Here is a 16684-nt window from a genome sequence, read left to right as displayed (position 1 = left end):
CCAGCACCATAAGAACGGGCAACTCAGGAACCTTCAGGAAACATCATCATCACCCTCCGGGGCTTCCTTCTCCAACGTCAGGCAGAACTCCCCCCGTGGGTCGCCCAGGAATCACGCACCGGGAGAAACTGTGCGAAGCTGACCCGTTACAGGTTGAGGGTGTCCATTTATGTCTGATGTACCGCGTAGCTTTTAAAATGAAAACAGCAGTCAAAGGGGTAGGAAAAGTAAATAACATAGGCCACCTACAAAAAAAGGATGGACGCGTAATTATTTGCACAAAGCATTAGAAAATACTGTGATATTTTATTATTAAAAATGCTGCTGAAAAGTTTATACATATGTGTCCAGCCATATATATCTTCTATCATTACTTAAGGCAAAATCAAAAACAAAATTTCAAAATAATAACCCAAGAAACCATTAAACCCTGCGTGCCTGTGAAGGTCAAGGATAAAAGCCTAGGAAAGTTTTTTTTTTTTTTTAACTTATTTTCTTTTTCTCATTTTTTTTTCTCATTTTTCTCTTTTTTATAGATAGCAAGTATATTTTATTCTCATAGAACTCTATGAAGATTCTATAACTTCTTTCCATGTAGAAATAAGATATCATTTAAGGTGTATTAAATTTCTTTTGATCATATCCTCTGTAAAAGCTATTCACTTAACAAGAACTCTTTTTTTTTTTTTTCCTTATCCAAATGTCACAAGCCTGATACATTACTGTGCATATTGCTAGCAGAAGACAATTGGAAATACTAAACAAATATTGGAATTCACATTACAAACATACCAGACCCACACTGATGCCAAGCATCACCTCTCGGGTAGTTGTATGGACAGTCTATTTGCCGTACCCCGCTGGGGGTAATACATAGCTTGCAGAAATGACCTGACAATACCTTTAGAAAAGGATGAACTGGGGACAAAACTTGTACCCGTGACACGTCTAGCTGCAGGAAAGGATTGTTGGTTGGCCATGTGCAAAGTGGGGATTATAATAGTTCACATATGTATATACAGAGACCCACTCTCAAATCTTAACCCAGATGGACGACAGAATCTATCGTGGGACTTCTATGCACCTGTAAGAACTGTCTTTTGCTAAAGGGCGTTTTCGAAGACGTTGGTATCGATCGTTACTGTTTTAGGGTAGGGGTTCAGTACTCGAGCGTTGTGCCAAGGGGCAAGGACGCTGGACTTATCTTGTGGAGCATCCCCAACGTAGCAATGACTTGTAAGCCTCGCTTTCTGAAATAACCATAGTCAAGCCCAGAGACAGGATTTTCAAACATCTTTGGCTGCTACTTCCTGATGTTGCAATAACTCTTGAAAGACAAACTATAAAGTAACCATTGTTCTTTTCCCTTCCACCGGAGGAAACTCAAAATATTCCTTCAGATAAAATTAAAAGGACAGTGGGAATGTGAGGAGGTGTTGGGGGCAAATGTCCAGTCCCCAGCTTGCCAATTTTAAGTGGGGCGAATAATTTCCGTAACTTATCTTGACAGCGAAGGCGACCCTAACTTTGCAGAAAAACCCATGCAGAGGGCTTTTCACGTTCTGTCCTTTCACGTGGGTTTGTTTTCTCCCCGTACGATTCATTGACCAGTGACTGATACACAAGTCTCACAGTACTTTAGACAAGCATATGTGTTATCCCATAAACGATGTAAAGAATAAAAAAAAAAACCTTGCTTCCTGATAAATAAGGGACTTACTGCTTAAAGAAAAAACAGGAAACACACATGCCCTCCTTCAATCTGATTAGCTAAGCTGAGCAGGTAGCCCGGCACCCACAGCCCTTTCTGCAGCTGCTGGGGAACACTGAGCCGTATTTACCCGGCGGGGCATGGCCCCACCCCCACCAAAGGCAAGCTTTCTTTCCTTTTTGGCAGGACCCCTGGGGGTGGGCAGCAGGTCTCCCTAAACATATTCAAAGAACCACAACCATAGACCAAGACTTGTATTTTGTTTTTTGTTCCTGCAGTGTCTCTGTGTGTGTGTGTTTCTAATTCAGCAAGCTTTACATAAACTCCACGCTGGGGATGGGGGATCCATCTAGGTGGTGCAACTCCATGGAGGCTAACACACACAAAAATAAAAGTTTGCTAACACAACGGTCGGTCTCCTAACAATGCTGTCGCATGCATCCCAGAAAGGGGGGTGAAGAGCCCCACCACACAGACAGTCTGGGTCCGCTGTGTGACACCACATCGTCCTACAAATGAAATGCGTTAGAAAACCCCATGTGTTTGCTTACCACAAGGAATTAAGAACATCCTCCTGTGTCCTGGAGGAAACAGAGGTGAATGACTAATGTATATATATATATTTATATACATACAGACCACAATGGAAAGCACAATCTTGCTAAAAGGTCTTTCAAACTGAAAACACCAATAAAAGCTTTTTTGTTGTTTTTTTTTTCCTTTCTCTGTGTGTCTTTTTGTTGAAACTCACAGCTATATACATTTGTTTTTTCTTTTTTTTTTTTACAAAGTTCCTTAAATATAGTTCAGGCTGGCGAAACACCTCTTTGCACAGAACTATACATATGTTACTGCATAGTCGGCTCTTGTAATAATAAAATTCTACTTCTCCTTCTGTCTGGATGATAGCTCCATGCACTGGGTAAAATCCCACAGACTCGTCCTTCCCTTAAGTAGAGCCATCCGTCGTATGGCACATATTGTATTTTTCAACTGTTAATTAAAAAAAATTTTTTTCTTAAGTGTCCCTGGCTGAGTCCCCAAAGTGTCAGCTTCTATTGTTAACACGGGAAGCATCCAGGTCCTGGAGACGGTGATGTTCTAGCCACACTAAACGTTCTCTGGAGAGGTGGAGATGTTAAAGCAGTATTGTAACAGCAATGTATACTTTTTCACATTTCATAGGGTCAGAAGTAGATCTTGTCGTACTGGGAAATGCCAATGGGATGGGTCTACAGGGACACGATGGTGGCCCTGTTCTTTTTGTCTTATGTCACTGGGATGACCCACACTCCTCGTGGGCACACGTTGCTTCTCACTTTCTCCCTCTCTCCAGTGGGAAGGAGCAGATGTAGCGGAAAGGAACAGCAAAGCTATACTCTAGTGGTCGAGTGTCCGTGGGGGAGATTGGTACTGTTTTGTCCTCCGCTGAAGGTGTTGAATGTGTGCAAAGGCTGCATGCCCGTCAGTGTGTTTGGGATCATGGTGATGGTATTTGGTGTCATGAGTGGGATGTCATCTGGAGACCTGCGCAGCGTCAGGGTGTAGTCTGGAGGACAGGTGAGCCTCAGCGTGTCGTGAGCCTGCAGGGACTCACACTCGTGGTCATGTTCCAGCTGCTTCATCTGCAGGGACATGATCTCTTCGTTCTGGATGTGAGCGATGTCGTTTGTGGTATTCCTCTGGGGACTGGGGCGCCTGTGCGTCTCGTGGCGTCTCTTGTCCTTCTTGTAGTACAGAGCCGCAAATGCTAGAATGTTGAGGAACAGCAGGGAGGCCCCCACAGCGATGGTGACGCTCAGTTCAGTGGAATAATCCCGTTTGGTTTCAATGAGGACGGTTGTGTCCTCAGGCCCTGTCTTATGAGGGTCCTTGGAGTGTTTGGGGTTGTTAGCGGGAGTGATGGCTGGGCGTTTGGTCGTGGGCCATATCTTGGCGGGAGACCGCCGGGTTCCATAGGGGAAGGAGGTCATGTCGGGAGGAGGGACCTTTGTGGTTGTTGACACGTACTGGAATATCTCATTCAGGTTGTGCAGGTGGGGAACCAGTTCCAGCCAGAAAGCCACCTTGGTAGCTCGGTAGTGATCCCTCACTCTGGGCTTCAGGCCAATATGTAGATAGAGCTGGTCTTTGGGGTTATACTTGGACCAGGCCACTTCCTCAAAGCGATTGGGTTTTGTATGAATGAACTTGGTGTCCTGAGGAACAGGCTGATTTGGGTCACTGGGGACAGAAGGAAGAGAAAAGAGGGAAAAAAAGGTCACACCCTTCGACATGTGACAAGTAAATCTCGCCATCAAACAAAACAGGGAATTAGGACCATTTAATCGAGCTCACCAAGACCTGTTTATGAACACCAAGTACTCATAGGACCATTTAATCGAGCTCACCAAGACCTGTTTATGAACACCAAGTACTCAAATAGCAATGGACACACTGTGGTTTAATTCAACCATGGCTACCATTTTGTATTTTCTTTAAAGTCTTCTCTTCCTTTTATTTTAAAAATAATTCCTGGTGGCAGAGGTCTGGCATTTTCATAACATTTCTACTATTTTTTTAAATGCATCAAATGATCTTCAAAAATAAAAAAAGTAAGAAAAAATGGGTGTAGGAAATTTTTTCAGTATTTCAAGTTTAGCTACTCTTGAGCCATAAATCTCAACCAAGGCGTGTTGTCCACACAGGGACATTTGGCAATGTCTGGGGACATATTTGGTTGTCATGTGTGTACTGTACCGCCATGAATGAGTAGAGGGCACAAACATCAATAGTATTGAGGTTGAGAAATCCTGATTTAGAGGCAATTGTTCAAAAAGTAGCATTTTCTTTCTTGCACCAGGGTGGCTTCTGAGGTGGACAAACACATACTGAAGTTTTAAGAACTAAAATTGTGTTAAAAATCAAATAAAAATAGGACTTGCCATTGCAAAATGTGAAGACACGGTGAAATGAAGGCACCACGAGTTTCCTGTCTTTTTGAAAGAGGAATAGTTGAATATTTGAAAACCTCTCCAAGACTGAGCCATGTAAATATCAAATAACATTCCATTAATTCTAAGAACGGTAATAAGATCACAGCTTTACATATGGTGAAGCTAACATGTGTAGGAGAAGTAAAACACGGTGCAAGAAATTGAGAGTTTTTGTAGATGTTAAGTGTGCCAAGCCAACTCTGAACCCAAGAATTGTCTTGTTATTTACATAAATGGGCACAGGCAGAAAGGGAATCACCAAAATTAAAGGGAAATCCAGAAAACATGGTACTTTAAACATCTTTGCCACCAACTCTTTTCTTTTACTATAACAAAGAACCTCCCCAAAATATCATATGCTCATTTCTTCCATCTATTTTTACGGTTGGCAAAGTGAAGTGTAAAACATATTTCATCTTAATGTTTATTTGTTTTGAAAATTTTGAGGTCATGCACAGTAAAACACCACCTAATAGACAACACTGAACGTTCAGACGTCATGGACAAGCCAGAGCAAGTTGGGATGTGCACACACAGATCTGGCTCTTCTCACTTCTGTTTTCCATGGAACAACGTTCTGGCAGCATGGACAAAGCTGCCTCTAGCCACTGCCTATATGCTCACATGCCAGAACACTGGCCAGAAGTCCTACCTGAAAGTCTCAAGTCCACACACATGACCGTGCATTGTGCAGGATGCAAACGATACCCTGGCCAACTGGTGCATGCAGCCTTTGCTAAAAGAAGGACATTTGTCTTCAGTCTGAGGCTGTCGAAATCATCTCCAGGCATTAAGCTCTGAGGCTCTCCCTCATTACAGCTGTGAAATCTTGCACAAATTTCTGAAGCCTCTCTGGGCCTCATCATCCTCATCTACAGAATGGGTGACGATACTGGGATTAGAAGTAATTGATGGAGGCTCAATAATCATAACAAAATGTTTGGAAAATAGTGACAGCCTAGTAAATATTATCCCCTTCGGCCAATATTCAAAGTAGAATGCCTAAAAATTGCTTAGGGAGGGAGAGAGGACTGTAAAGGAATATACTGTAATACCCACAGCATGTACAGGGTACCATAATCTGCATATAGTATATGCCATATAAAAGTATACTGTTTACCACCGTATATATGGTATGCTATACATTGTAAATAATATACATCATAGCATGTATATTACATGGTACATAGTACACATCACAGTATATTATATTACATATTGTATGTATTGAATACTACAGTATATACAGTATAGTATATACTTCATATAGCATATACTCTATACCACAGGATTTATGGTATATACTATATGTTATATACAGTATATGCTTCATAAAAGTATAATGTAGAATATATACTCTGTGAAAGTATACTATATATCATAGTATATACTGCATAATGTACACTATATATATGGATAATTGTATCACTAGATATATAGCTATATATAGATACATATAATTATATGTAAATATAACTATATACACGGCATACAGAAAAAGAAATTTTACTACTTAACTGAGTGCACACTCACTTTTATTTTACTCATGGGATCAAGAAAAAAGAATACACATTTGTAGATCCTAATGCATGAGTTTTCTTTTTTATCTGTTCATTTATAAACATTAATATATTTAAAATCTTTTTATCTGATTTTTAAAAATACTTGCATGTTTCAGAAACATGTTGGATTCAATATAGCAACTCATGTTTCTTTTATTTGAGTCTTCTGAAATAAATTTTTGAAAAAATTCCTATTTAATTGGAATCTGCCATGGAAACTTTTGTCACCGATTTTTATTTTCTAAAAGCAAGGAAAGGTGGTAAGGATTCCTACTATTTTTCCATTGATCTGATTTCACTGAATTGGGTCTATTAGCTGTGTGGACCTTTTATTAAGCAGAGGGCATCTAGGAAAAAGAGTATTCTGTTCATGTTGGATATTGGACTCTTTTTGATGAAATTCGGTGTGCATTTGAAAGGTAAAGAAACACATTTATTTTGTTCTCAAAGAATAGAGCAGAGGATTTTGAAAATCCAGATAAGTAAGCTTTAGCCTGATACAATCTATCTATTAAAGTTCTTGGAGGTGCACGGTCAGAAGCCTTAAACCAAGATAAACTCACAGAGCTTATGAAAGTCCATCATTTTCCCTTGTCAAACACTCCAAAGACAGCAAGACCTCTAAGTGGGATATCAGTGTCTTGCTTTTTAGACTTGACTTCCGCATATGGCATGTTTTAATTTCCATGAGTAAAATTAAAGATCGTGATGATTAAGGATAAAAGCAATGGACGTATCTTCTCTCCCTAGTGAAAACCTCAATGCTACCTGCATCCACATTTCCCAGCACCTGAGACACACATTTTCACCTGTCACAATTTATTTGAGACATCATCTTGGCGGAGGATAGTCGAGTGCATTTCTAAGCCCTTGTGATCCATGTTATTTGCTAGAGATAGGTAATATGATTCCTTTGGAAACATCAGTAAACTCTCTGATGGGCTCCTTTTGATGGCACAAGATTCTCCTCACACCTAGCGTAACGTAGTACCTGGTATTAAGAAGAAGGCTACCACGTGCACCTACACAACAGGTCAAGATGTTCATTCATTCTGCTTACAATGCTTTTTGGCCGTAAAGGTCATTTTAAGACCAGACACGGGCTGCAGTTCTCTCTAAGCCACGCACCCTAAGGGCCTCTTGAGTTTTCGCAAAGGTTGAAAATAAACTCATCACAGGATACCAACAACATCAACAGTCAAGATAGCATCTCATTAGACCTACACCGAGAGCCTTGGTCCTGAGACCAAGTCAAAAAAGTGGAATCTGTGTTGGTTGCATTTGCCATGCCAGAATTATCTTTGCATTATCTGAACTCCAATGGCATTTAAGTAAGGCCCTCGATGGACAATGCATCATCTGGTTCCTTAAAGTGCTGATTGTTGCAATATGTCCTACAGAGACCAACTTTTCTTTGGTGTCCCCACAAAAGAGTTCAGACTGAATCGGTGTTTGATCCACAAGCACCTGGATTCTATGGACCAGTCAGGGCTCACATTCCCAAAGAGATTTTCTATGACACAGGTTATAATTCTTTCTAAGCCTTTGTAAACCTTGGGATTAGTTTTCATTTTTCCTTGACATTGCTTTTCATTTAGCAAAACTTTCCACATCAGCTTTATTTTTAGGCTAGTACTTATTGTTTTGGCCTATGTTGTTCTTTTCCAGCACTGTTTCGGTTGAGTCTTCTTTTTTTATTTTTAACATTTATTTTTGAGAGAAAGAGAGTGTGAGCAGGGGAGGGGCAGAGAGAGAGAGAGAGAGAGAGAGAGAGAGAGAGAGAGAGAGGCAAGGGAGGGGCAGAGAGAGAGGGACATACAGAATCGGAAGCAGGCTCCAGGCTCTGAGCTGTCAGCACAGAGCCCGATGTGGGGCTCAAACCCAGGAACTGTGAGATCACGACCTGAGCCGACTAGCACCCTGGCAGCACCTTGGCTGAGTCTTCTAAGCTGGATCATGGGACCTTCCTTCCTTCCCTCCCTACCCGCCTTCCCCCTTCCGTGTCTTCTATACCCATATTCCCAACATTTACCTCTCTGTGATCCACAACAACAAAAAGTTGGCATATCATGTATTTACATTTAAAGACAGACATAAGGTCACACCTGTGAGCTGTGGGTTGTACGAAAAGCAGCACCAGGGTATACGCCTTGCCTAACATCCGAACAGTAAGGAACAGCAGTGTGTTGTCTGTAAGGTACAGAAGACTGGAAACAGCAGCCAGTGATAATGGCAAAGCATGTCCTGATGCCATGGACTCCTCTCTCTGTAGACAAGGGCTGTGACAAATGGCTGGGGAGATGTTCTTATAATCTAGCTCCTGTCTCTCTAGTGCTGGTGGGGAGCAGTTGATGGTCTGTGTGTCACGGTCTGAGTATGTGTTCTGAAGAACAGAGTTAACCAGCATGCTCACACTGTGGCGTCAGACATGGTTTATCCTACGTTGTTCCATTACTGGCACCATTTTGGCTCACCTTCCCTGGGACCACCGAAGCAGCCCCCGCCGGGGACAAGGAAATACGCCCCTGCAGAGAGCCTACTGCACCGCTACCCTAATTAAATAAATGAATAGCAACCACCTCTCACGACTTTGCCAAGTATTGACAAATACCTAAATCACTAGACTGCCCACCCGTTCCATCCTCTGTCTCCTTGTTCAACTGGCCGCCATGGAAATATTATCCCACACATACTGATGCTGGAAGACTCCACTTTGCATTTCACATTAGAGGAAGTTCTGAGTGACTCTCTTTAAGGATGATTTGAGTCATTTCAATGACCTTTCCAAACGAATGAAGAAAACTGACTGCATTAATATCCCTAAGTATTATTTCAGCCGTGGCCCACAGGCGCTGAGGAAGTAAAAATAGCTCCTGTTTGGATCCAGTCCAGGTTCTTCAGCCTGACATCCACAGCTCTCCATTGTCTTTCCCGTTTGCTCAGGGAGAGCTTGACTCTCTCTGACGTTCTAGATTCCACTTAGATGACACCTGTTCCCCCAAAGCGGATGTCCTCCCCCTTCCGACCCCTTTTCCCATCTGTTCTGGCTGCTTTGACACCTTCATGAACACATACCATGAATGGTCACACGAATGCCTTTGGCCGTGATTAAGCCCAGGCTATTTAACAGTTCCATCACTACGTTCCCCACACGAGGGTGTGCGCTGGGCACAGAGATCTTAGGAACCAAGCTACGACATGAAAAGAAGCACTCAATAGCAGAATGCTGTGGTATTTTTAATCCTGGCTCAGCCTTTGATAGGTCTTGGTGAAAATATCCATTTCGCGCTAGGAGATCTTTCCCGTCGCGTGACACTAATTAATTTCCTTTACCGTTCTTCTTTCTTTTTTAAACGCCAAGAGGGCATCAGCCCCAGAGCTCTTGGCAAGGCAAGAGGAGCTAACGAGAATTTAATGGCTTTGTTTGGAGTTTGCCATTTTTTTCATGGTTCAGTTACACTGGTGATGAATGATCACCATGTAAGAAAAATCATATAAAGTCCATTTCCAAAACACATAAGGGAAAGAAGTATGTGGTTTTAACTAAAGCGAGTAAGGATGTTTAGATATTACTTAAAGAGTGCTAGGTTTGGATGAAAATGTAGGGAAAGCAGATGGCCATCATTTGGGAAATCTTTCTGCTTCAAGAGCATGACACTTGGTTAGGAAAGGCATCACACACCTGAGTTCAATGACACAACTGGGCATCATCCTGCCTTTAAAAGGGGTGATGAGTTGAATTGTTCCCCCATCAAATTAATACCATATGCCAAAGTGCTAACCCCCAGAATGTGACCTCAGAATGTGACCGTATTTGGAAACAGGGTCATTCCAGAATGACCTCAGAATGTGACCGTATTTGGAAACAGTGTCATTCCAGATGGAATCAGTGAAGATAAGACGGGGCAGGTTGGACGTCTAAACCAGTATGACGGATGCCCTTAGAAGAAGACGGCCATCTGCAAACAGACACATAGGGAGGCCACCACATCACACAGACGCAGAAACCACAGTCATGTGGCTGTAAACAGGCAATGCCACAGATAGCCTGCAAAGCAGCAGGAACTAGGAAGGAGCACAAAACTGTCCCCTAGAGATTGTAGAGGGAACTCGGCCCTGCCAACACCTGCATTTTGCATTTCTAGCATCCAGAACTGGGCAACGATAAATGTCTGTCGTTTGAAGCCACACCGTTTGTGGTACATGGTTACAGCACCCTAGGGATGTTATAATAACATCATAAACAAGGGTGACATAAAGATAGTCGTTGACTAGGGGACGCCTGGGGGGCTCAGTCGGTTGAGCATCTGACTTCGGCTCAGGTCATGATCTCGCGGCTCGTGGGTTCGAGCTCCACATCGGGCTCTGTGCTGACGGCTCGGAGCCTGGAGCCTGCCTCGGATTCTGTGTCTCCCTCTTTCTCTCTCTCTGCCCCTCCCTCACTCGTGCTCTGTCTCTCTCTCTCTCAGAAGCTACATAAACATTAAAAAAAATTCGTTGGCTTGATGTCAATCATCTCCTTGTTGAGGAAAGAACCCTTAGGTGACAGGCAAGCATCTGTCCCAAATATCTGTACATCCTCCCTCCCCTACTGCCTCCTATGCCCGCCGTGGTTAGACCAAACGTGTAAAATGTGACAGTTGGACGTGGGTATCCATACAATACACTTGCCACTCTATAAACACGCCATACTTTTGCTAAGACCCCCAAAACTCTGAAGACTGTGCACACAGTAACATCTGGAATCGTTGTGAAAGAATGAGCCCTGAGCATTGAGCCCTCAGCACCACGAACCCTGTCTCTAGAGCTGCCTCAGACTCAGGCACTGCGGGCTGCTGTCGTGTGGGCGCCTCTGTCCCACATCTGGAGTGCCGCGGGAAGACGCACATTCCCGCGGAGAGGGAGAGCATCTCCGATTTTAATTCAGGGCAAGAGGCTCAAGGTTAATGAGAGAAGCCCACCCAGGTAGAACAGAATGATACCTCATTAATTTCCACAATCACGTTGTTAGACAGGAGAAAAATGAAAAGTTGCTGTGACTTTGTAGCCATTTAAAATGCTGGGGAGTCGGGGCGCCTGGGCGGCTCAGTCGGTTAAGCATCCGACTTCGGCTCAGGCCATGATCTCACGGCTGGTGAGATGGAGCGCTGCGTCTGGCTCTGTGCTGATGGCTCAGAGCCTGCAGCCTGCTTCGGGTTCTGTGTCTCCCTCTCTGTCTCTGCTCTCCCTCACTCATTCTATCTCTGTGTCTCTCAAAAATAAATAAAAACATTTAAAAAAAATTTAAATGTTGGGGAGTCTTCTGATGCCTGGGTGGCTCAGGCGGTTGAGTGTCAAACTCTTGATTTTGGCTCAGGTCACGATCTCACAGTTCGTGGGATCGAGCCCTGGGATGACAGTGCGGAGCGTGCTTGGGATTCTCTCTTTCCCTCTCTGTGTACTCCTCACCCACTGACACGCCCGCTTTCTCTCAAAATAAATAAACCTGAAAAAATAAAAACTTGGGGAGACTTTTCTATCCTTGTGTGCTTGGAAGCTGCTCAACAGGATATCGGTGGGACCTGTTGTTATGTGTACCTCTTGTGGGTTTTGTACTACATTTAGCTGAGGTCCTTTCCTGTAAGGTATGTATATACACATATATATGAAATATATATTTGTTTATGAAATAAATATGTATAAATGATATATAGATGAATAAGTATTTGCCAATATGTGTATATACAGGAAATAAATCTCATAACTGTAGAGAAATATACATACGTGTGTGTTCATATATAGTATAAACACACATGGATCATATTTCTTAGATGTATTATGAGACTGAATTCGTTCTCGTGGCTACGCAATAAACACAAATTGCCATGTGGTACACGTGTTTTGATAACCCTACTATTTACCAAAGGACACAAGGTCCTATTTGATAACCCTACTATTTACCAAAGGACACAAGGTCCTATTTGATAACCCTACCATTTACCAAAGGACACAAATTCTGGGATTGGCTTCCAAAGGTATTGCCGTTTACCCCTGAACCCTGGAGTGGCAGGTAGAAACAGACTTTTAAGTATGCAGTGAGCACTCTTAGTAAAAATCTGGTTGGCAGAAAACAATTTAAGGAGGAGGAAAAAGCGAGGCCCCCCACCGTTACTGTGTGTGAATGCATCCTGCACTCCATTCGTCATGGCAGAACCAGACAATCTAGGAGAAGAGCAAGAAAAACCTGCTGTGGGGAAGCACGTACCCGGTTTTGGCAAAATTGGTCCAGTAGGTCATGACCACTGCGCTGAGCATGACGTCGTTCTTGGAGAAGTTACAACTGAAGAGTTCAGTAGGGCCAATCATGGGGATCCCAAAGACGTAGGGGACTTCGTCACCATGGGCTGAGTCCGCCCAGCTGGGCTTCATTTCACTCTGGCAGTGGTGGTAGAAGGCATAGAAGTAAGTCGGGGAGCCGTACTGAGCATGCAGGTCAGCCGTGGCCACCGCGGGGGCCACCCACTGGTGATCCGTGAAGAGAGCCACCAGGGTCTTTCGCCGCGTCTCGGGGTTTTCCTTGTCTGCCCAGTCCGTGTACATGAACTTGATGGTTTCCCGCAAAGTGTCTTTCCCCTCTGGGTAGCCGTAAAGGTTGTCCACAAAGTTGGACACGGAGAAGTCAAAGTCGTTGGGCGTCACACCATCTTCGTTGTCCACGATGCCGTCGACAAACTTCAAGCCTTCCCCCTGGTTGACACCAAGCATGATGTCGTAATTGAGGAACTCCCCCTGCTCCATCAGGATCTGAGGGTCGTCTGGGATGACGTCCCCGTCGATGACGGGGCCAAAGGAAATGTGGTACGTGGCCGGGGTGATGGTCTGCTGAATGAGCTCCTTGTAGTTCTTATTCCGAAGGCATTCCACCATGTCCGTTGTGTCCAGCATGTTGCAGCCGACTTTATCTGCCAATATCCGCGTGTACTTGGCTGGCTGGTAGTTCACTGCCCAGCTGGACAGTGCGGTCCCGCTCTGGATGATCGCCTTCTGGAACAGACCTGCAGGTGCAACGTTGTACACATGCAAATGAAAACCCGAAAGACAGAAAAGCAGCTTTTACTTAGCAAAGAAGGCTCTGATTGTCTCTCGGGCATGTGAATTTCTGGATACAGTGGCATTCAGCGCTTTCAGGATTTTTTTGCTCATTTCCATCTCCTCCTCTCCTCCTCCCCTTCCCGCTGGACATTTGTTTTATGGGATGTTATTACACACACGCACACACACACACGCACACACACACGTGGTTTAAGAAAATGGTAAAAAAACTTTTAGCTCCCGTGGTAAAAAAATGTGCAATCTGTTTATCACTCCACAATTTAGGGTAGTCTAGCCGTTGGCATCCCCAGATGCTGTTATGAATAAAGCCACCCAGGGTAATCACCTACCTCCCATTCCTTAAAAATATGCTTTGAGCCAGGAAGATGTTAAAGACCATTTTGCCTCACCGGCAAATCCAGGTATCACTTCAACATGCAGAAAAAAAAATCCACTAAAATCAATTTCAGGGTAAAAATTCAGAGATGTATTTCTGTTTCCACCCTCAATATATTGGATGTATTAAGCTTTCACAACTGAAATATTAATTAAGCTAGCTATTCCTAAAGGAATCCTCACTTGATTGCCCAAGTAAAATGCATTTTTTAAAAAAAATCACTGGTCTCAAAATTGCATCCATTCGAATCCCAGACTTTCCTCTAATGTATTCTGCCACATGTTCAAAATGTCTGTTTCATGAGAAATAAAAAAAAAAGGGCAATTTGATGAGTAAAATTCTGTGTGGCTTACAATGTTCTCTCAGTTCTGTCTAGTGCATGAATGTTGGGAAGTAAAAAAAGATTTTTTTAAACCCTGTATTTTTCACTACTACAGGACAAGAGCTGATGGGGTATAAAATGATAGCATTCTGTTTCTTATCTCTTCCTGCCATTTTCTTGAATTCCAGCATGATGTAGCTCTCATGTCTCAGGAGACGCTGGCAGAGTAATTCAGCTGGGAGCCCAAAAGTTCGTGCCCTGTAGAGTTTTAAGGTCACGCAAGCAATCAAGTGAGGAAACATGATTGCAATCAGGAAGATGTGATTCTAAAGACTGGAAGATTGCCCAAAGATGACACACAAGAGAAGACGTTAAGTTGATCTGGTTTTGCTCAATGCATCATCAAAGTCATTTGGGGGCCATTCTCCCAGAGTTTATAATGCTCTCAGACATGTACAACTACTGATGTTTGTGTTTGGCTCTAAAGATTAATGTGTTGAAGCCTCTTAAAGAAATGATGTCAATATGTGATCGATTGAAAATTTTCACAAGTTAAAATAATCAGGATTAGAAAAATTTTGCTAGATGTTTTTTTTTTATCCTGTTACAACTATTGGCCATGACTGACGTAGCTATGTGTGTGTGTGTGTGTGTGTGTGTGTGTGTGTGTGTGTTACAGAATATAATTTGTGATAAAACTTGAATAATTGGATAAAGAAAAATACCACTCATACTTCATACTATAAAATTCAACCAAAATGTTTGGTTAGCATTTTACTGTCATTCCTACTTGGCTATCTATCTCCCCCTCAACGTTGTTTTGTACAACTGTGTCCAGTAGATGCATAGCTTTCACACTGTGTTTCCCAGACCACTGTACGTCTTCAGCACAATTCTTAAATATTTTAATTATTGTTCCTTTGAGTAAATGCATGTGTTCCTTATAACTTTCTTGTCTTTTTAATCTTGGAGCTTCTCATTTGATTCTTTGCTATGATACTGTGGCAAACATCTTCAAGAAAACATCATTTTCCATGCATCTGTTGATTGCTTTTTTGGGGACTACATCGCTAGAAGTATAATTCTAAGGCCAACTATCTAGTTATTTTCATAGTGCTCATTACATTGCTGGGTTGTTTTGAAAAGCTGCTGTGTAGAGACGCGACCCATGCCCAGCACGGCCATGGAGCTTGATCACTTCCGACATGCTGATTTAAGTAATTAATGCTCTTCCTCCAATTAGATTTGGTTTCCTGTGTTTGATTACTAAGGAAGCTGGTCCTGACTACTTGCTAACTTGAGAACTGGGATTATATCAGTTGAAAAGTGGGAAAGTCTAAATATTTTCTGGAATGCTATAGGTATTGATATTGCCAACAACCCCTCTAATTGTCCACTGTTTCATTTTTGTAAAAATGAAGTGTTAATATAAATGTGAGCCCGTAATGTGACCTCTCCTTAGACATTATGAAATAATCTATAGCCCTGTCACCTTTGATTTGACCGATGGTTGCTTATGGCTCTTGGATTGAGCATCCTAATAACAGGTGCATTTTGAATCTCCTTACTAAGCCACAAATCTACTGGTCACATCAGTGCCTGTTACTAGTTAAAATTTCTACTCGAGCTGAACATTTGTATTTCCTAAGAGCTACAGAATACCTTGAGAGGAAATCTGAACTTCAACACTGGAAGCCGAAAGTGGAGAAGCAGTTGCTAGGTAAAATACCAAACAGGAGAGACAATCAGGGCTTTCCTGATAGTTGTTCTGTGCGCAGATATCCATGAATCCCGTACAGCCAGTCTATTCTGCACAGAAGATCAAGGCTACCCTCTACTCTGGCACAGTTTTTAATAGCTAAGGAAGAATGGTGGGAATAGGTTTGAATCAGGGTCTGGGAAGTTGGGTTTCTTCCCTGCCTCCATCACTTGCTGTGTGACCCTAGGCAGGTTATACAACCTCTTTGAGCCTCAATTTGCTTTTTGATAAATGAGGGCTTTGGGGTAGATACACTTCAAGGTCCTCTTCAGTTTTTTTGATTCTATTTTATTAAAATTCTATGTATTTATTAGTCTTTAAAATATTTTGACCTTTTCATTCCTTTTGCAAGACTCTTTAAGGAAAAACAAGTAACTCCTTTAAGGTTTCAAGTGCTTTTGATGAAAATGGTTCAAATAAAAATGGTGCAATTCTTCAACCAACCAATGACATGGAAGGAAATATAACATGACCCTGATAATTTAGATCATCACCAAGAATGTTTATTTGCATTTTCTTGGGTTGTTTGTTTATTGTTTTTTTTAATGTTTATTTATTTTTGGGAGAGAGAGACAGAGCACAAGCAGGGGAGGGGCAGAGAGAGAGGGAGACACAGAATCCAAAGCAGGCTCCAGGCTCCGAGCTGTCAGCACAGAGCCCAACGTGGGGCTCAAACTCATGAACTGTGAGATCATGACCTGATCCAAAGTTGGATGCTAACCGACTGAGCCACCCAGGTACCTCTGTTATGTTTTTGTTTTTGAGGGGGGAGCCAGGAAGTTATTATGAATGCATCTAATTCTAGTTGACTTCTCTCTTAAACCCCTCCTCTCAAATTGCTTGGAACATCAGTCATCAGTGGACACAAGGGAGCCACCCCAAGTTAG

At 42.6% G+C, this 16684-nt stretch overlaps 1 protein-coding gene across 6 annotated transcripts in view; it reads right to left on the bottom strand.

Annotated features, from left to right (window-relative positions):
* Nucleotides 1-286: 286 nt before the first annotated feature.
* Nucleotides 287-16684, bottom strand: part of LOC145714954 (neuroligin-4, X-linked) — a 315009-nt gene continuing 298611 nt past the window's right edge. For all 6 annotated transcript variants that reach the window (XM_081794513.1, XM_081794512.1, XM_081794515.1 and 3 more), the window contains 2 exons: nucleotides 12493-13282; nucleotides 287-3934 (listed from right to left, as the gene is read on the bottom strand). In XM_081794513.1, coding sequence (XP_081650639.1) covers nucleotides 3085-3934; nucleotides 12493-13282 — 1640 coding nt within the window. In that variant the 3' untranslated portion in view covers nucleotides 287-3084. The remainder of the gene's footprint in view (nucleotides 3935-12492; nucleotides 13283-16684) is intronic.

Source organism: Panthera onca, chromosome Y, assembly GCF_046562875.1.
Source record: "Panthera onca isolate mPanOnc1 chromosome Y, mPanOnc1 haplotype 2, whole genome shotgun sequence".
NCBI lineage: Eukaryota > Metazoa > Chordata > Mammalia > Carnivora > Felidae > Panthera > Panthera onca.
Note: the sequence above shows the minus strand (reverse complement) of the source record. Positions and strands in the feature narration are given on the sequence as shown.